Source organism: Mesoplodon densirostris, chromosome 17 (genome assembly GCF_025265405.1).
Source record: "Mesoplodon densirostris isolate mMesDen1 chromosome 17, mMesDen1 primary haplotype, whole genome shotgun sequence".
Lineage (NCBI taxonomy): Eukaryota > Metazoa > Chordata > Mammalia > Artiodactyla > Ziphiidae > Mesoplodon > Mesoplodon densirostris.
Window position 1 is genome coordinate 12,109,664 of NC_082677.1, and position 21,569 is coordinate 12,131,232.

General features: G+C 36.6%; 1 protein-coding gene across 2 annotated transcripts in view; it reads right to left on the reverse strand.

Moving 5' to 3' along the window:
- Nucleotides 1-21,569, reverse strand: part of SPART (spartin) — a 39,739-nt gene that overhangs the window by 16,970 nt on the left and 1,200 nt on the right. For both annotated transcript variants that reach the window (XM_060080196.1, XM_060080194.1), the window contains exons 2-5: nucleotides 11,050-11,861; nucleotides 7,424-7,621; nucleotides 5,049-5,204; nucleotides 2,455-2,578 (exon numbers count right to left, since the gene is read on the reverse strand). In XM_060080196.1, the coding sequence (XP_059936179.1) occupies nucleotides 2,455-2,578; nucleotides 5,049-5,204; nucleotides 7,424-7,621; nucleotides 11,050-11,859 (1,288 nt within the window). In that variant the 5' untranslated portion in view covers nucleotides 11,860-11,861. The remainder of the gene's footprint in view (nucleotides 1-2,454; nucleotides 2,579-5,048; nucleotides 5,205-7,423; nucleotides 7,622-11,049; nucleotides 11,862-21,569) is intronic.

Consider the following 21,569-nt stretch of genomic DNA (forward strand, 5'->3'; position numbering starts at 1 on the left):
TTTTTTTCACCTCTTACATTCATAAAGTATAAGACTATAGCTTTTACTGATCTTTACTCATCATTGGGCTAAGGTGAATGAGCTCAATTTAGATCCCTGGTTACTCATCTTTGTACAGAATCTACATGAGTCAGGTAGAAATAGTTTCTTGACAGATAATTTTTTCTGCAGTACATCTTGGATATTTCTTACACCTTTCTCTGTAGCTTGTACCTTAAGTATGCAGTGAGCTAGTTGTTTTTCATGCTACCTATTAAAAAGCATATAAGGAGACAGGTATTCTGATTGGCAGTTAAATAGTTTTAATGTTACTATTAGGGCTATTGCTAGAACTCTAGCCCTGAGGATACAGGATGAAAAGGAAGAGAGTTACAAGCCTGAAGATACTAAGGTCCCAGTAGTAAAGAAGGTCTCTAAGTGTTACCAGAAGGTAGTTTTGGCTCATTTTCAAATGATGCACTGCTAACAGTTCTTTTGAAATCTCTGAAGAGATCTCTCCTCAGCGTTAGCTGGCTCTCCGGATGATCTACTTCTTCGAATAGAACCAGTGTGTGGAATCTGTATGGTATCTAGGAGTCCTAAGATTTTGTGGCCCGTGGTATTTTCCAACGATGGTCAAAAACAGTATCTCCTATTCCACATATTCTTTCAACATGACCTTGACATTCTTCCCATTGAGAAGTGGGGTCTATGTCACATTCCCTTGAATCTGGGCAGGCTTGTTACTTGCTTATAACTAATGATGCTGGAAATTTCCAAGAGTATGTCAGAAATGGTAATGCAGCTTCTGCCTGTTTGGTAGACCATTCACACTTGAACCCTGAGCTACTACGCAGATGCCAGATGAGCTTAAGGCTGCCATGCTGTGAGGAAGTCAAGAGGCATGGAGAGGTCACGTGTAGGCAGTCCTAGATCTTGAGCTCTCCTAACCCAGATGCCAACTTCAGTGTGACTGAAGGAGCCTTCAGATGATTCCAGCTCCCAGTCACTAGTCGGCCTCTGAGTCTTCCTAGCTGAGGCCCTGACATCACGAAGCAGATGCAAGCCATCCCTGATATGACCTTTTGGAATACCTGGCCCACAGAATTCCTAAGCGTAAACAAATTGTTTCACATCATTAAGTTTGGGATGATTTGTTACACATGGATACTATACAGTCTTATAGCAGTATAAACTCAAAAACTTAATTACCTTTGAATTTAGTTATCTACATATGTGTGGATAAGGGCTAATTTTCTGAACACTGACCTAATAAACAACTTAGCAGCCTGTAAAGTTAGGGTGCAAGGTAGTAAGAGTGAAGGCTTTTCTTTACAACTTTTTTTTTTTGATGTGCACCATTTTAAAAGTCTTTATTGAATTTGTTACAATATTGCTTCTGTTTTACATTTTGCTTTTTTTTTGGCCAGGAGGCATGTGGGATCTTAGCTCTCCAACCAGGAATTGAACCTGCACCCTCTGCCTTGGAAGGCAAAGTCTTAACCGCTGGACCACCAGGGAAGTCCTTTACAACTTCTTTAAAAATCTCTTTCAAGGATAAATTTTAACTGTTACACATATATTTGAAAATTTGGCTTTATCTTTTCTTCTTGTCTCAAGCAGCTCTTTGACACTGGGCAAAATATTTTATTTGCTCCTAGCTACTTAATCATTTTTCACTTATTTTAGTTTGTTCGTTTTTCATGTTAAAGATTTCCTCTGCTTTAGACACCTCCATTATTTTAATGAGTTTAAACCTATAAACCAGAGATGGAAACCTTTATTGATAGTCTATTAAATAACTAGTCAAGATCCCCTTACTGGGTCATGAATTTGACTTACTGAATAATAATGACTGGCAATGTTTTTTAAAAAACAAAATATAAGGTCTCAATCTGAGAGCTACTGTAGTTAAATTGTTAACCAATTAAAGTATAAACACATGTGTCAGTAATGATTATTTTGTTTTTAAAATAAATGATCTGAAGCCCTTTCTAACCATAATTAAATAGTAGGGTCTACTTCCCAAACAGCTTGGCTATAATTCTCAGGTCTCCTCATGCCTGTATTGCCATAAGGTTAGGGGAGTGCTACTTTGCTTCCAAAGACGGATGAATGTCATTTTTTTGGTGGAGAAGGAGGAAGGAGAGGGGAGAAAAAAAGATTAAGGGGGAATTTCAAAGGGGAAAGGAAAATAACTAATTTTATGTTCAGAGTTATTTTGAAACTTTGGAGATTCTTGAAGCTTTTCACTATCAATTTTCCCAAGAGTAAAACAGAGAATAACAGACCAAGAAGAACTTACACCAATATGACAATATGTGACATTCAAAGAGACTAGTTCCTTCTATTTTTAAATATTTATAAACTGATCATTTAAAACCAAAACATAAAATAGTATCTTTCCAAGTATTCTCTAATGGGATTCAAATGTTTCACATTATGCAGGCAAAAAAGTTAACATTACTATAATACCTGACAAAATGTTTTGAGCCACTTTCTCACTCCATTCAGGTATTTCCTTTGCTTTTTCTTCTGAAACTGGCTCATAAGGTACAATGTGACTCAGATTAACTTCCTCACTTGAAGTACCTTTGGTCTAAACAGTAAAAATATTTCAAAATGTGAAATAAATACTAAGAGGAGGAAAAATCGTAAGTATTTTATAATAAAATATTAAGCCAACAAATACTAATTAATGAAAATATTTCCAGGCAACCTAGTTATAAGTACATTTTATTACATAAAGTGCAATACCATAACCACTGTGAAGGTGAAAACTGTTCTGGTCTTACGTTAGGTACCATTGGTAAGTAAGATTTAAATACCAACATACCTCCAATACAGCATTTATCAAATTATATTTAAATTGATTATTTTTTTTCTTTCTTTGACCACTCTGAGTTCCTTCATAGAGCTATCACCCCCTGGATATTGGTATGTATGCATACAGTACTCAGTAAGGTTAAAAGATTTCTGTTAAATGACTCAGTCACTAAGGAAGAATGTATCCAAATAAACTGGTTTTGACAGAAATGAAGTAAAAGCAAATTAAAGTATATAAACACAGAATCTACCATTCCATTCGAATGGAAATGGAAAACACAGAAATACTTGTATTTTGCTAATTTAACAGCTAGGGCCAACATTCAAAATCTCAAAGCTAAATTTGTTTTCATTCTAAAAACTTAGGAGTAGGCTAACTCAGACATTATAATTTGCAACTTCTATCTCTGACAATGTGCCAATGTCTCTAATATACAAAGAGTTCCTAGAAATTGTGAAGAAAAGGACTAACAACCCAGTAATAAAAATGGACAAAGGACATAACTAGACATCACACAGAAAACAAAATTCAAGTTACCCTTATGCATTTGCTCAACTTCACTCATAATAAAATCGATGCAAATTAATATATTCCAATATATTTCTCTCATCATCGGATTGCCAAAAAATAGACCACCCACTCTGTTGAGCAGGCTGTGGGGAGATAGGTATGCTCCAACAACTACTGGTGCAGTGCTGAACAGTATACTCCTTAGGGAGGGCAATGTAGCAAAATCTATCAAAATTACAAATGCATTTACCTGTTGACACAGTAACCCCATCTCTAAGAATTTATTTGATGAATTACCTGCAGATGTATGAATCAATGGCTCTACAAAGTCATTCATTGAAGCACTGCTTGTAATACCAAACAATCACACCAAACACCCCTCAATAAGAGACTGATTAAAGAAACTATGATATATTCATACAATGAAATATAAGGTAAAAAAGACTGAGGAAGTTCTCTATTTACCCCAGACTTTATTATCAAAAAAAAAATATATATATATATAGGACACTCTATATGTTCCCTTATGTATAAGAAAGGAAGTGAAATAATTACAGATTTTGTTTGCTTTTATCTGCCTCAAAAAACCCAGGAAAGAAACACAAGATCCTAATAAAAGTAATTACCGACAGTGGCAGGAGGAATGGTGTAGACAGGGACAAAGGTGGGGGTAAAGCTTTCCAGAGATATATATATATTTTAATATAATTAGATTTTTTTAAACCAAGGAATTAAATTTTTAAAAATGAAGTTCTAACTTCCATTTTGGACTCCCAGTGTCCTCATAAAGCTGGTCTAAGATGCTCAACATAACCCACAGTGACAGTTGGCAAGTAAAAGTAGAATATTCATGTGATATTCATTAATTCCAAAGACAATTACTGAGCACTTATAATATGGAATACAACAAAGAACAGTAGGAAACTGTTTATAATTCAATACTCACACAATGTTACTTTCTTTCACCATAGGTTTGCTTATTTCACCTTCGGGACTCATCTTAGCCATAGTGCCTTCCAGGAGGAGCCTCCTTAAACTGCTTCCACACCACTCATCTATGTGGAAGGTACAACCTAGCGTTCTATACAACTTATGTACTTTCATCTAATGATCACATTGGGTAGAAATTATCTCTTTGCTAATCTGTCCTCCCCACTAGATGGGAAATATTTTGAGATGAGAAATTAAAAATCTTTCCCACTATGCTCATCTTTCTAGCACTCAATAAAAATTTCCTAAACTCTAATCCAAATTTACCATTTGGAACATATCACAAAATCTAAGAAATGAAAGAACGACTAAATGTATTTTTTAAAAGCCCATTTTCTCTGTTCTGCTGACTATTCATGAAGAAATAAGGAACTGAATAAACATGGTAGTGTAAGGAAAAGCACACCTAGCCCCAAGATCTTGGTGTATATAGGAAGGTGGAGAATAACACAAAACAAAAAAACATACACATCATTAACGTAATGATAAAAATCTTTCAAATAGTTGCAAAAAACTATCCCCCCAAACATAGATTATCTTTTAAAACAGTTTAAATGACAACTACTTGGAAAGGGAGATATTACAGCTGCTTATCATCATTTTACCAGTGACCACTTGGTACATCTGCAAGGTGCTCTGCTTCAGTAAATGGGGATCTTACACATAATTTAAACTGGTGAAAGGCACCATTAGAACAGAACACACACGCATGCCTTGCTCATCTTGCACTTCCTCTACTAACCTTTTTCCCCCGTTTTCCCTTATGACGCACATCCTTACTGCCTGGGTCCAACTGTCGCACATCAGCGCCACTGGCTTCCTTCAGTTGGTTAGAGGGGCATCTTGGTCTTCCAGGGATTTGGAATTCATTTGCTCCTTCTGCCCGGTCCCAGTTGGCCTAGGGAGTAAAGGCCTAAGCTTAGCTCAAATTCACATTTCCTCTAAGCTATGGTACACCATGCTCCAATAATATACCTATTCAAATGACAGTGTTTTACAACTACTTTTACTGGTCTTTCTCTATACTTTTATCTCATCACCAAACCTCAAACCTTTGAGTTCTTTGGCTCACAGGATATGGCCTAAAGCAAATTTCAAAAAAACAAAGTATAAGAGATAAACTTATAGCAGTAGTTGGTACAAGTGATCGTTAAATCAGATGCAGCTACATTTGAATTTAGTTAAATAATAAATTATAAGTTTTAGGAAACACATACAAGACTAAATGAATTTAAAGGCAATTAACAATTGGGAGATTGGGATTGACATATATATACTAACATGTATAAAATGGATAACTAATAAGAACCTGCTGTATAAAAAAATAAATTCAAATTTTCAAAAATAAATAAATAAAGGCAATTAACAAACCTCATGTCCAGTTTAACTACTCTGCATTGTTGGAAGGCTGATTTCGTTTTTCCATTTTTGCACTCAACACTAAAGGTAATCTGCTTGCATACACTTTGCTGAATGAATGCTTAAGAGTAAAGGCAAATCAAAAGTATAGCTAGTAACTAGCTTTTGTTTCCTGTTGGAGTTCTAGGACAATACAGAAAACTAAAAATAACATTCAACCAAAAAAATAAAACTAAACAGAGGAAGTAAACATATAACCTAAAGGTCAGTTTAATTTCTTTCCTAGAGCCCAGTAATATAGGCCAAATGAATGTAGGGGTAAAGGGAGAAACAGCTCCATAAAAGGTCTGGGATACTTAAGGAATGTCACTTCATTCAGCTAGTAAACAGCAAAGCTTATTAGACTTAAACCCATATCCATCTGACGATGTTGCTGCCTTTGTAAACTCCTCTCCTAAGCACATCGAGGCTGCACACACTTCTGTATGGGGGTCATGGGTTTTGTTAACACAGCTTAAATATCTAGTATTTAAGACCATGTTGATCACCAGGTCACTCTCAAACACAGTTCTTACAACGTAATGCTGAGATGACCCTCCGACCTTTCACTTAGCTGGTGATCTCCTCCCACCACCTTTGATCTTAACTTTTTAATACAGGTATGGATTAACAGTGTATTCTAGCTCCTCAGAAAAAAGGAACAAATCTTTCATGACTGAACTCAAAGGAAACCATTTTGTGAAATCCTTCCAGACCTCCTTTCACTTTTTTTTTCCATCACCTATCATACTGTACTGTGGTTATTCAACAGACTGTAAGGTGCTCAAGAATGGGAGCTGTTATATATGTATCTTTATAGCCTCCTCTGTTCTTTCTCCCCACCCCATCATTTAACATAGAACCAGGTTAAATAATGAATTCTAAGTATCTGCTGACTGAAAGAGAAAATAAAAGATTACACTACCATGCTGTCAATCTCCTTCAACCTCAGATAACTGTCAGTATTCACAATCAAACATATCTTCCCCCTCTTGTCCTACGTTAGGATGGGCAAGAACACTTAAAGAAAATATCTCCATTATACTCTATTTCAACTCCCTGTAACAGATCAGCATGTGGGCAGAGGAACTGGGCTAAATAAGGCAAGTTCACAGGATGACCAACCGTATTTTAAATCTCATTTTATTTTGCCTTCGTTCATCATGAGAACAAAGACAATTCCCTCAAACAAAACCTGTTTCTCAAGTCATACCCCTAAAATGTCCAATATTACCCAGATGCTAATGCTGACATTACCGTCACTTCACCATTTAGTCCCATTGGCCCACTTTCCCAACTGAGAAGTAAGACAGTGGTCATAACAAAAGCAAATATTCAAAGAACATTACTACTTGCTAGCACTGATTTAAGTGTCTTAATGTATTAACTTTTAATCTTCATCACAGCACAATGAAGTGGATGTTATCATTATCCCGACTTTATGATAAAGAAACTAAACTATAGAGAAGATCAACACCTTGAGTTAAAAGGCATTAAGCAGAGGAGTTCAAATTCAAACAGAGGTAATCTGACTCCAGAGACCACAATCTTAATCACTATTTACAGCCAATTCCCAACTTGTATTTGTGAATACGCAAGCAAATTATATACTCTCAGTTTCCTAACTCTGATCACATTAGAGCTTATTACAGTTTCTTTAAAAGCAGAAGTGCTTATGTTACAGTAGGTTTACATCCTGAAGGTGATCGCACAAGTTACCTGGAGCCGAAGGTCAGACATTTGTCTTAACAGATCCTCAAAGAGTTCTCTATCATCTTCTGGTAATTCAGAAGACAAGACGACCCCCACAAAGCATCCTGATGCTTGTAACATTGTATCAGGAAACATGTAGGCTCCTACAGTACATTTAAGAACTGGAGATCTATCAGGAACTAGAGGATACAACCAGTCACAAACCTGAAAAGGTTAATTTAAAACAAATCAATTAATAGAACTAGGTTTTCACCGAGGTTTTAAATATTGTTATACTAGCAAACACACATTTTAAAGTTTGAAATGCATTTTACAAGGCTTTCTAGAACCATCAGCATCGACAAACCCCCAATAAAAATCAGCCATTTGCTAGTCTGATCTCCCTGCAAAACACTCACAGGAACTGTGCTAAAAATGTTATTGCTCCACTAATTATATAGTCTTAAAACTGGTGCCCTTAAACAGCCCACTGTTAACCAATAATGAGTCTAGCTTTAAATAAATGGTCAAAGTAAATTAAGGTTTTCTTTATTATTCAAATTAGACATCCCTTTGTGGAAAACAATAAAATCAAACTGTTTCCAAGTACTCCAAATGTATTTACTGATTTAATCCTCTTGGTTGGTGTTGTCATTTTAACTACAAGAAAACTGAGGCACAGAGAGGTTAAGTTGCTCAGAGTCAACAACCAAAAAGTGGGGCTAGGATTTAAGCACACTGCCACTGGAGAAACTAAACAATTATTTTAATTAGAAACCCAGCATTCAAAATGTTGAATTTTCTTTTAACTAAACCCAACCTGATCTGACAGAGCAAGAAGATTAAGTTACATTTATGGGTTCACTATCTATTGTGAAGTTAAATCAAAATGACACAAAGCTGCCCTGCAACGTCATCTGGCGACGTCAGATTATCACAGTAAGACTTAATTAAGCTCACCTCCTAGAGATCTAAATTCAGAAGAAACTAAGTTTAAATCAGGATACCCAAATTATTCATTTCCACTATTCTTTGAGTGACCAGAATATAACTTCACCCCTCACCCAGGACACTCTCTTCGTAATATTAAGAAACTTGGGAGAATAGATTATCAAAATACTGTGCGATAAACATGAGTCAATGGGATTAAATATTTCATATAAATGATGGAAAACCCTGGTATACTATCATCATCTCTGACCAACAGAATACGAATGTGCAGGGATCAAGCACTCAAGTCTGACTCTTTCCTAGAAAGTGCTTAACAAACATTTTCAAATTCTTTTTTTTAATGGATTCTCTCTTTTTTTAGTCATCTCAAAAGCCACTCTCCAACTTTTATAAAAGTCAAATTTCAGGCAAGTTACAATAAAACTGATTACTGTATTTTCCGAAGTATGATATATAACCATCTGTGGTATATGAAATGACTTCAAGTAATATACAAACTAGAGTAGCAACATATTTTAACATGTATTAGGGAAAAATACGGTATCTTTCCCTCAATTTCACAGTTGTTATTGTTTAGGAAAAAATTAACAAATGAGACATTTAAATAAAAATATGAATAACAAGTGTTGGATTTAACAAAAAAAATCATAATGGTTATACTTAAATGACTAAAGATTGGGAAAGGTTTCTTTTACTTTGCCATGATTTCTCTAAGATTAACTACATTCTGTTCACCTTGACTGAAATGGAGTATCCTCAAATCTTCTCAAATAAAACTTTATAGACCTTTCTCAGGCTAGATTATTACAGATTGGTGAGCTCATCCACCACAGGCTGACTTCTCCCAGTTTCATTTTCAGAGGGCAATCTCATGTCCAAGTTCCCTATGAACTGACTATAAATTTAACAGGTTTAAAAAGTATATTAAAACTAAAGTCAAGAGAAAAATCGTTTTTAGAAGCCACAGAATTCTAGTCTGCCTATTTAAAACCAAATTAATTTCTAATTTCCTAAATAAAGCAATAGTGATTTTTTTGCAGCGTAAAAAAAATTACATCTAACTTCTAATACTTAGTTGTTTCAATGTTTGTTTTTTAGAACAAAAAAATTCAGTAAACACCTAACTCTCTTTAAGGACACTGCTACAAATATCCAAATACATGTAAGTGAGAGCCCCTTAAAAAGACTCAAACTTTGGGTACAATTTTACTTTTTATTTAGGACTCAAAATAGGAGATGTTGGAAAGGTTAAGCACAAAATTAAAAGAACTAAGACAGAACAAATTTTTACTAGAGAACAAGTCATTTTAATGGTTGAGCTCATGAGCTCATTCTACATGTAGTAGAATGTTTCTGATGTTCATTCCCCGCACCTCCAGTAGCCCAGGCCCCAAAGGTTTTTTAAATTCCACTTTTACTCTATTACCAGATCAGCAGAAAGTATTATATCTTTTATCAGCCCCCTCCCAATCCCAATCAAAAAGCCTACTCTTTTTAACCTCAAGGCTTCTTTTTAAAAATAACTTATGGGATCCACACTATTCTTCCTGTCCATTAATGTAGTTTTCCTTTCAACAATGCCCCCAAATATCTCCTTCATACATCCCTAGTAAGTCTCCAACTATCTTTAAACAACCTTCAAGTTGACTCCATGTACAAGCTGCATAAGAACTGAAAATAGAATATACCAAGAGAGAAAATAAATCTGGATAACTAGTACTGTAACTAAACCACATCATCTGGACTCTGGATAAAAGCACCTGCCTCGCTCAAATAGTCATCTCCTTTACATGCAAACCCTTTTGTTATACCCAATGTATACTGAATCTGTACTTCTACAACCCATCTCCCTGTACCAATGTCCACTCTTTTAAAAACAGATTTTCGACCATCACCTTCAGAATACCTTACAAATTCCACAACAGTTTCCTAACAACCTTTATTTAGCACCAGTCTTTGTTCTTGGACCAAGGGCATCCTGGTAAATTTATGTGCTTGGAAAGTGAGAACTGCATCTTAGATGATTGTCACAGTCTCTACTTGTAGACCAGGGTTTCTCAACCTTGGCATGACTGAAATTTTCAGTTAATTTTTTTATTGGTGAGAGCTATCCTGTTTAGATGTTTAGCAGTACACCTGGCCCCTACCCACCATATATGCCAGTAGCAGTAGCACAATCCCCAGTGCCACTTGTGACGACCAAAAATGTCCCCAACTACTGCCAAAATATCCCACAGTGGGGAGACTGGGGGTGGGGGGTATTCCTACTAGTTGAGAACCACTATTCCAGACACTGGATCTAGCCCAGTTCAGCCCCTCAGCTGAGGCTTGACATGTATAGAAATTTACAGTTATACATTCACACGAGTTACATAAATCCCTTTTGAAACCAAAGTTATTACGTTTCTTCTTCAGATAAAAAATTACAAGTTAAGGATGAATATTCTGATTTCCCTCAAGTCCTGTATTCACAAATTTAGTACTAAAACAAGAGTTTACATCTAAAGAAAAGGAAAAAGAAAGGCTATCAAACACATAGAGGCTCATGGCTCATAAATTTCATGAAATATATTTAAAAAGGAACTAGAATTTATAATAATCTTCTTGCACTTACTGTCTTGGACACATTATAAATATTTACAAATAAAAATAATATATTCTACACATATTTCAAATTATGTTTACATTTTTCTTTGGCTTACCTGAAGAAACCCAGGAGGACGGTTTAGAACTGTATCAAGAGAATTATCCAAGAACCTCACGATTCGAAGGTACCCAGGATATGAAGGTGCACTAACCTCCCCTGCAGGATTTACAAAAAAAATCTGTACTCCATTTGGTATCAAAATCAACTCATCTGCATCTAGCCCTAAGGTCTCAAGAGGAGGTGGCTGAGAATGATTCCTATAAAAGTTTTCCCCAACTGATGAGAACTCTCCAGATTCTGTTCCATAGGATACAGTGTAGTGACCCTCAGCAGCCTGAGGAGTATAAGCAGGAGGTGCTTCTGATGGATGACCTTGAGATGGTAAGGAGAAAGTACTAGGTGTAGAAACTGGTTCTGTACTTGTAGTTGGAGTGTTTCCATTTACTTCATTGTGCTGAGGAAGTGAATTAAAGGACTCAGGCTCCAGTGACTTTTCGGACATATCTTTAGGTGGAAATTCTGGATGTAACTTGGGCACCTCCTGAAGATCATTCTGTAGAGAAGTGGCAAGACCCTTCTCTAGAATTTCCAACCTGGTACGTACGTTCTGTAGTGTTTCTTTCATTTTCTGTTGCATCTGTCTAGCAGATTCCCACCCAGGACCTATGTGTTCGGGATCTGCTGATGAAATGCTGATTCCTCTGAGCAAGTGCCCTATTCCTTGCTTATAGTAGTTCTTTGCTTCTTCTTTCTGACCTAATTCATCTGTATTCAGTCCTTTATTAACAAATAAAAAGGCCTTCTTGTACGCTTCCTTGATGATCTTAATTTCAGCAGGTTCTCCATCTTGTGGCTCTTGTTCCATTTCTGCAAAACAGGAAATATATTTTTAATTACCTTATTTAGCTCTTTGTTTACTTATTTATTATCAGTTTCTCCTACCTGAATATATTTCAGAGGATTGGAGCCTTGCTTGTCCGTCCTGTTCACTGATGTATTCCCTAAGCCTATTATTAGATCTGACATAGAGAAAGCACTCAATATGTATTTTTTTTTTTTTCTTTTTGCGGTACACGGGCCTCTCACTGTTGCGGCCTCTCCCGTTGCGGAGCACAGGCTCCGGACGCGCAGACTCAGCGGCCATGGCTCACGGGCCCAGCCGCTCCGCAGCATGTGGGATCCTCCCAGACCAGGGCACGAACCCGTGTCCCCTGCATCGGCAGGCGGACTCCCAACCACTGCGCCACCAGGGAAGCCCTCAATATGTATTTGTTGAATGGATAAATAAATAATACTCTTGGTCCTAAATATCTTTTTTTTTAACATCTTTATTGGAGTATAACTGCTTTACAATGGTGTGTTAGTTTCTGATGAATAACTTTTTAATTAAAAAACATAAGAGAGTAAGCCGGAACACATCTGTTGAATAATTTTCTTGTTCCAGTTTCTTACAAGAAATAAAAGTTTCCTGTACCTTTAAGGTTGGAACAAAAAAGTCTCACTCTAAAATTCATTATAATTCCAGATTATAGTAGCTAATTAAAAATGAGGTTGAATCGTGCATTGGAGAGGACAGAAATGAGAAAAAAAATGATCTGAGTGAAGCTTTAAAGTACCCAACTTCCACTTAAAGGTGGCAGTTTACTCACATGCAGTTAGCCCTTTTCCCTCCCAAAACTCCATTAAAATGACTTACAAGATTATTAAAAAAGCATAACCATTCTTTTCAATGAGAAAAAGGCATGAACAGGCACTTCACAAAACAGGATATTTAAATGACATGTGAAAAGGTGTTCAACACATGATTCCCTCAGGGAAGTGAAACTAAAATCCATAATATGACTACAGCTGACCCTTGAACAGCAGGGGATCCACTTATACAAGGATTTTTTCAGTAAATACGGTACTGTATTTTCATTTTACAGCTCTTTAAATTAAGTATGGGGGAAAGTGTGTTTGATTAGAGATCACATTACGTGGAATCAAAAGAACTGGGGTCTGCGTCCTGATTCTATCCAAATTGTTTCGGCTTCCTGCCCTTGGATGAGTCATGTATCGATTCCTTTGTGTTTGAGGCAGAGACAGCAGCAGAGGCACCTCTGACCGTGTGGGGACTGGCGCCCCTTATCCCCTGTTGTTCAAGGGTCAGCTATATATACTTGTCAGGAAGCTGAAACTGAAGGCTGACGAGCGTTAGAGAAGATGGCAACTGGAACTCTCATATACTTTGCTGGTGGAAGTGAAAAATGCTACAGCCACTATGGAAATTTGGCATTTCTACCAAAGCTACATTCACCCACTCTATGACCCAGCAATTCCATTTAGAGGTATATAACCAAGAGAAATGAATGAATATACACACCAAAAACATGTACAATCATATTCATAGCAGCTTTATTCACAAAAGCCAAAAAATCGAAACAACCCAAATGCCCACCCACAGGAGAAGGGATAAATAGTGGCATATTTATATTATGCAGTAATACGCAGGAATTTTTTTTAAAAAATTGATGCCTGTAACGCTGATGAATCTCACCAATTGCACAAAAGAAGCCACATACAAAAGACTTCATATTGAGACTACTATACTATACTATATGATTTTACAGGTAAAGTTGAGGAACAAGCAAAACTAGTCTATTATGATAGAAACAAAAATAATGATTACAGGTGTTGGTATAGACTCGGAAGGGACACGAGGGGACCTTACAGGGTATGAAAATGCTCTCTATTTTGATCTGAGTGGTGATTACATGGGTGTATACATACATTAAAAAAATCTGTAAATCTGAGATTAGTGCACTATATTGCACCTTATTATATCCTTTAATAAAACAAATAACAAAGCCGTAACTCACAAAGAGGGAGGATGAAGAGTCAACAGGGCTTTGTTTCTGAAAAAGGAGGAAGACAAGTAGTAACTCACAAAACAGATTTGAGAAAGCTGAAGCCTACACTGTCAATCGGGAAACCAGAGAAACAGCCCCATTTATATCTCATCACAGAACCTCCGAAAGGCACAGGAACTGATGGGATTCAATCTTCCTCTGGAAGAGGGAGTAAAGGTAGAGCTGAAAAAAGGACTGATTCAAAGCTAATTTACAAAGTAGACCTTTAGATCTCTCCTATACCAAGCACCCCAAAACACTATTTCTCTCCAGCCCTGAAAGAAGATTGGATATTTTAATTCAAAAGAGCATAAAATAAAATGTCTCAGGACAGGGAACTATCAGACATGATTAAGGGTAAATATCAAAAGCAGGACGATGAAAAATTAGTTATTGAATACTGAGACCTGCAATCTTTTCTCCCCAACTTGGGTCTTAGAGTTCAGGCAGATAGGTACCACTCCAGAAAAAAGATTATAGTGTCTTCTCTGAGAAATCTGACCACCACCAAGAGGAAAAACCTAAAGAAAGTGACACTGAGAGTTCCCCCAGGAACTGTCCAAGCAACTAACTCTTCAGAGAAGCCATGGTTGATAGGTTCTACCCGAGTCTCCAATTAACATTTTAGTGCCCCAATCTTATACATAAGCAGAGAGCTAAGAATCAGAAAACTGGTGAGGAAAACGTCTAATATGAAAGAAAAGAAAAATAAGAACAATGCAATTTGGTTGAAAAGGATAATATGCAGGGAGAAGAACACTTCCAAAAAACCTTTGTATCAATATAAAGAAAAAGAAAATACTGCGTCCATGAAATAAAAACAGGACATACACATACGAAAAAGGAAAAAGAACTAAAGGAGCTTTTAAAAATTGTATACAAAATAGCTGGAAAGAAAAACTCAGTAGAGGGATGAGAAGACAAGTTTAAAAAAGTATAGAAAATTTCTGCAAAGCAGAGCAAAAAGACAATGAGATGAAAAATAGGAAAGAACAGACAAGAAAATTAGAGAGAACTCAGTCTAGAAGGTCTGACATCTGAATAACAAAACTTCCAGAAATAGAGAATAGATAAAAATATATATATATCAGGGATAGAAGAGCTGAAGAAACATTTCAAAGAATTTCCCTGACCTGGAAAGCACAAAATCCCAGATTAAAAATACCCATGAACAAAGGATGAAAAAACCCCCACAACCAGGAAATTTCAGAACATTAGGCTCAAAGGGACCATCTTAAAAGGGCTTATCCATAAAAATAAATAAATAAAGAGAAATAAGATTGCTAAGGAACTTCTTAAACCCAACAGAAGTTACAAGAAAATAGTATAATTAATTCATGACTCTGAGTGAAAATAACTTCCAAACCCAGCCAAGTGACTGCTCAGATATTACACCTTCTTTTTCTTGGATTCCATGTTTGATGAAAGTAATCACAAGGCTGATGACAGCAGTTCACAGATGACAATTACGCAAACAGTTCTTACTGGAGAAGACAGAACTCCAGAGATGTCTTCAAGCAACTAACATTGACAGAATACCTAATGTGTTCTTAAGTTTTGAGAACAGATGTATTAGGTTGGCCAAAAAATGCCTCTGGTTTTTAAGTAAAAATAAAACACACATTTTTCATTTTCACCAAGACCTTTATTGAACAACGTATTCACCCTTTTGTTCCACTACCTTCTGCCACTTTTCAGGCAACTTCGTAATTACATCTTCCCAAAACTTTTTATCCTTTTGAGCAAAGAACTGCTCCAGGTGTCTTTTACAGTCTTCCAGGGAATTGAAATTTTTTCCATTAAGAGATAAAGACAGAAATGAATGGAAATCCGAAGGTGCAACGTCTGGTGAATATGGTAGATGAATCAGAACTTCCCAGCCAAGCTGTGACAGTTTTTGCCTGGTCATCAAAGAAACATGCGGTCTTGTGTTATCCTGATAGATTATGTGTTTTCTGTTGACTAATTCTGGATGCTTTTCTTTGAGTGCTGCTTTCAGTTGGTCTAATTAGGAGTGGTACTTGTTGGAATTAATCGCTTGGTTTTCCAGAAGGAGCTCATAATAGAGGACTCCCTTCCAATCCCACCATATACACAACATCACCTTCTTTGGATGAAGACCAGCCTTTGGTGTGGGTGGTGGTGGTTCGTTTTGCCTGCCCCATGATCTCTTCCTTTCCGCATTATTGTACAGTATCCACTTTTCATCACCTGTCATAATTTGTTTTTAAAAAGGAATGTTTTCATTACGTTTAAATAGAGAATCTCATGCGGAAATACAATCAAGAAGGTTTTTTTCGCTTAACTTATGTGGAACCCAAATATCAAAATGATGAACGTAACCAAGCTGGTGTAAATGATTTTCAATGCTTGATTTGGATATTTTGAGTATGTCAGCTATCTCCTGCGTGGTATAACGTTGACTGCTCTCCATTAATGTCTCGATTTGATCGTTATGAACTTCAACTGGTCTACCCGACTGTGGAGCGTTGTCCAGCGAGAAATCTCCAGCACAAAACTTCGCAAACCACTTTTGACACGTTCGATCAGTCACAGCACCTTCTCCATACACTGCACAAATCTTTTTGTGTGTTTCCATTGCGTCTTTACCTTTCTTAAAATAATAACCATAGTATGCCAAAAATGTTGCTTTTCTTCTCCTATCTTCAATATTAAAATTCACCAATTTTGATAAGCCTTTTTTTAAATGCACGCTGATATGACAGCTGTCACATACAATCTAACAAAATTGTTTTGAATGAAGTTAAAGACAATTAAGTGCTACTAGAGCCATCTTATGGAAAAAAACCAAACTAACCTTTTGGCCAACCCAATAAATAACTGTGGGAGGACTCAGGGTTTAATCAGTGATAAGTACATGGTAAACTAAGGAAATAAAAATCAAGACAATTATTAACTCCAGGGAAAACAAGATGCTGAGCTAGAAAGAAAAGTAATCATGTACAGCATGTTTCAGTTTTGATTAATGTCATAATAATGTAAATAATGAATCTTGATACAAGCAAAATTATAATACAACCATATTGAGAAGATGGGAAGATGGATGGATATAAAGTTTCTGTGCCTGTGGTATAGGATAGAAGACCTAAAATTTCATCTTTCCTACTAGGGCATTAATGGACAATGCCTAAAACTGAAAAATAAAATAAAGTAGCAATATAAGCATCCTGTTCACAGATTTAGACAGAAAGACCAAAAGAATTGGTAAGAAAATTGATACATGCTGCCTTTGGGAGTAAGGGATGAGGCTGGGAGGGTGGGACCTCTGATTTTCACTGCAGGTCTTATAAAAATATCTAATTCTTAATAATATGTACAGGATAAAAAAATTAATTACTAATTTTTAAAAAGTAAACTGAAGCTTTAGAGCAGATTGTCTAACAGAATTATAATGTTAACTACATATGTAATTTTAAATTTTCTAATAGCCACATTTAAAAAGTAAAAAGAAATCTCAGTGATGCTATTTATTTATCTAAATACAGCCAAAATATTATTGCACCATATACCCGATATTCAAATTAATAATGAGATAGTTTACCTTATTTTTTGGCATTAAGTATGAAACTTAGTGTGTATTTTATGCTTGAAGCGGATCTCAATTCCAAGTACCTTCATCTCAAGCGCTCAATACCCCCATATGCCTACTGTGGATACTGCAGTTTTAGAGACTGTCTTCCTGTGATCTCATTAAAAATTATAGTAACAGGATAAGGCTGTTTTTGCAACAATTTACATTATAAAGGCATCACCAAAACTGGCCTAACCATACTTTCTAACCTGAAAAAGAAACAAACCATTGGTCAGCCTTATCATGCAGTGACTTCATAGTAGTTGAGAGAATATATATATATATATATTCAGTCTCCAATTTAGAAAACATCATATACAATTGACCATAATCAGACCTCACTTGCCCTACCTTGAATCCCCTATCAAAATCAAATTTCCTTTCCCTGGAATTCCTCTTTAGAAGAGAATGTCGGGGGCTTCCCTGGTGGCGCAGTGGTTGAGAGTCCGCCTGCCGCTGCAGGGGACACGGGTTTGTGCCCCGGTCCGGGAAGAACCCACATGCCGCGGAGCGGCTGGGCCTGTGAGCCGTGGCCGCTGAGCCTGCGCGTCCGGAGCCTGTGCTCCGCAACAGGAGAGGTCACAACAATGAGAGGCCCGCGTACCACAAAAAAAAAAAAAAAAAAAAAAAAAAAAAGAAGAGAATGTCCGTAGATCTTCCCTTAGAAACCACGGGACAGGAATTCTGCACTCCACGTCCCTTAGGGTACAAGGAGGCTCAGAGTTCAGAAAGCAAGACAGCAGAGGTTAAACAGGCTTTTGTGAGCTGATCTGGGAATTTAACCAGCATTTTTAAGTTTTTCCAATTGACTTGAATAGGGTCTTGAACAACACTGTGACCTGGCACCCACTTTTTTGCTACTTGCTACAGGATACCACTACCACCAACGCACAATTTACAGAGCGTTTAATGTGTGCTGAAGACTATGCTAGATGCTTATCTCATTTAATCCTTACAAACAACTCCTGAGGCATTGTTACTATCACTAGTACTTTGCAGAGGGAAAAAAATTGAGGTTTGAAGGCAGTAACTGCCTTATATCACATGTTTCTGAAAGACCTTGGAGCTAATAATTATTTTCACACTTTTAAAGGGTTATAAAAACAAGGATATGCAGCAGAGATCGTATGTGTCCCACAAGCCTAAAATATTTTACTATCTACTGTCTGGTACTTTACAAAAAAAGTTTACTAACCCACTGCCTTAGGTTATAGAGTTAAATAGTCTGATTCCAAAACTAATCCTCTAAACCAGGGCTTCTCAACCTCGGTTTGACTGACATTTTGGGCTGGAAAATTCTTTGTTATGGGAGGCTGTCCTGATCACTGTAGGATGTTTAACCACACTCTGATCTCTATCTACTAGATGCCAGAAGCAGCACACCCTCCACCCGCCATGTGACAGATCAAAAATGTGTCCAGACATTGCCAAATGTACCCTGGCAGCAAAATCATCCCCCGTTGATAACCGCTGCTCAAATGGTCTTTAAATTAGGGCATGTGTACCCCTAGGGCACATGAAGATTTGTCAAGGAACATGTTGCAACAACATATATAATCCTAAGAAAAAGGCTTCCAGATCCTTGTACTTCCATTTAGTACTCCTCACTAAAACTGACCTCCCTGGGAATATGCCTGCAGTTCAGCTATCATACTGTTGTTTTTCCTCTTCCAAGCTCCTTTCAATCTTCCCACTTTACAAAACTTCACCAAAAATACCTCTCACTCATTCCTATTTTTACTATGGTGTATTCCCCAGAATGGAAAGGCATGGTACTATGAAACAGCCCAAAAAAGTCAGAGGTGTCAATTTCAACTGAGGAACGACTCCAACTATCAATCTCGTTAAGATATAAATTTCCAGTAAACTTCCATTTTTTATATTTATTATTTGTCAAAATCCATCAGGTATTATACTGTTCTGACCAACTATTACTACTTGTAATAATTCAATCCAGAAGAAAAATAACTCCTAGAGTTACAGTTAAAGGAAATTTTTAAAATTTAGTTTCAACTTACACAAATATTTTTATTAAAGACATGTATGACAGAATAAAAAGCTGTCAGGCATAAATAAATTACATTAAGATAATATCCAGTGGGGGTGGGTAAAAATCAAAGTACAATTTCAAGAAAAAGGAACTGTGTAAAATACCATGTATTTTAAAAATTGATGGCGATGGCTATAAAAGTGCAATATGATACTCCTTGAGATATAGTTGAGTGATGTACCGATTTTATATTAAAATGTCAGTATCTATACCACGTGGGAAACTGCATCCTTTCCAACTACCTGAAAGTATGATGTAAAACATTATAAAACAACCTACGTGTGCAAGGGAGATAGTTTTACAAAAATTATTTTGGGGGTTCGCAAGCAAATTAAAAACACTGTTCTAAAACCACTCACTATTATATTGCAAACACAAAACACACATGGTCTGTGGCGCTTAGAAGCACCGTAATTCACTACCTCTTATTAAGCTCTTTGGATGTGCTTGGCACTGTTCTACGCTCCATTTACTCCTCATATCCTTGGAGGTTTGATCTGATTTAGAAAATCTTTTACAAATATTGAGCAGCTTGCTCAAGAACTAGTAAATGAACTAGTAAATGGAAGAGACAGATTCAAAGAGACAGGCTCAATAGATATTTGTCAAGAAAATGAAATGAAATGTCCGATTCCAAAGCTAAACCTCCTGCTTTGCTTACAAGTTAGCAGAGTGAGGGAGGTATGAAGGGTACTTGGAGTGTTTCATGGTAGACTTAGGTCTTAAGCCTTAAAAAAAACAGGTAACATTTAAAGGCAGAAAGAAGTCACGATAAAGGAACCCAAGGTAGAAGCAATATGACCTTGCATATATCTTTATTTCAAAGCTTATTTCACACAGTGTGCTGAAAGCTTTCCTAAATAATGTGTCACTGAAGGAAATGGGAGAGCTATTCAAAGGGAAGGCACGTATGTGTGTGCACACACGTGTGTGCATTGGGGTTGGGGGGGTGTGATTCCATGGGTCAGCTGCTGCTGAGCAGCCTTCCTTGCTGGGCATCTCTACTCTGAAGAGAAAAAAAAATTAGCAGGGAGAAGAGCCTGTGTATCTTTCCGGTGAAATGCAGTTGGGAATCTCAACACAGAAAGAAAAAAGTTTGTACTAAAATATTATATTTTTATTTTGTCGTTGTTCTGGGATTTGCTTTATTCTCAGTAGCCTCTGAGAAAATGCATTTCACAGGAATAGGACTATACGATGGTGACTTTAGAAAAAACAATGTCTACCATAACCTTAACCATAGTTAAGTGTTTATCAAGTGTCTTGAAAAGATAAAAACTATTATTACATGATTTGACGCTTGAATTTTTAAAGCTGGGGACAGAAAAAGTCTTTGAAATGTCAATCTGAAGTATTAAATAAAACAGTACCTACACCACTATAACCATCTTCAATCACAACCAAAAGCTGTCTCCAGATACCAATGGCACACTTAAGTTATTTTTTAAACGTTCTAATAAAAGAAGTAAAATATATTTATTTCAAATATAACCGTGTGTGCGCGCGCGCTTTAAAAAAAATACTGAGGAGCAAAGGTTAAATTCTGAACCAAACTCTTGGACTTAGTTCAATCCCATAAACACTGAAAGTAGTAACAATCATGCTAACGGTCAACATCGCTAGTAGTCTTTAATAATACAACTACTCATCTCCCTAAAAGGAGCATCAGAAGTTGCTCTAATGCCCGCCCATCTGGCCCTTTACAAAACAAAACAAAACAAAAAAAGGAGCGGGAACTTCTTCCAAAGACCTGTCTGTAACTGCCTCCTGTAGCATCCCACCCGACTCTGGCTTGCTAGAGGAACTACACACAATGACGTTTCAGAAAGCCCCACAGGTTAAGAGACGACACACATAAAAGCTTCCTATTTCAAACACGTTTCATATAAAGTCACCAAATGAGGTCCTTTAATGTGAACGAGAGCGAATCAAAAAAATAGCTCCATTTATAACTGGGGGGGGGGCTTTCTTATATTACCTTTTTTTGACTTGCTTTTGGAAATTTCAAAGAAAACTGCTGAATCCCTAAATATTTAAGGCAACGT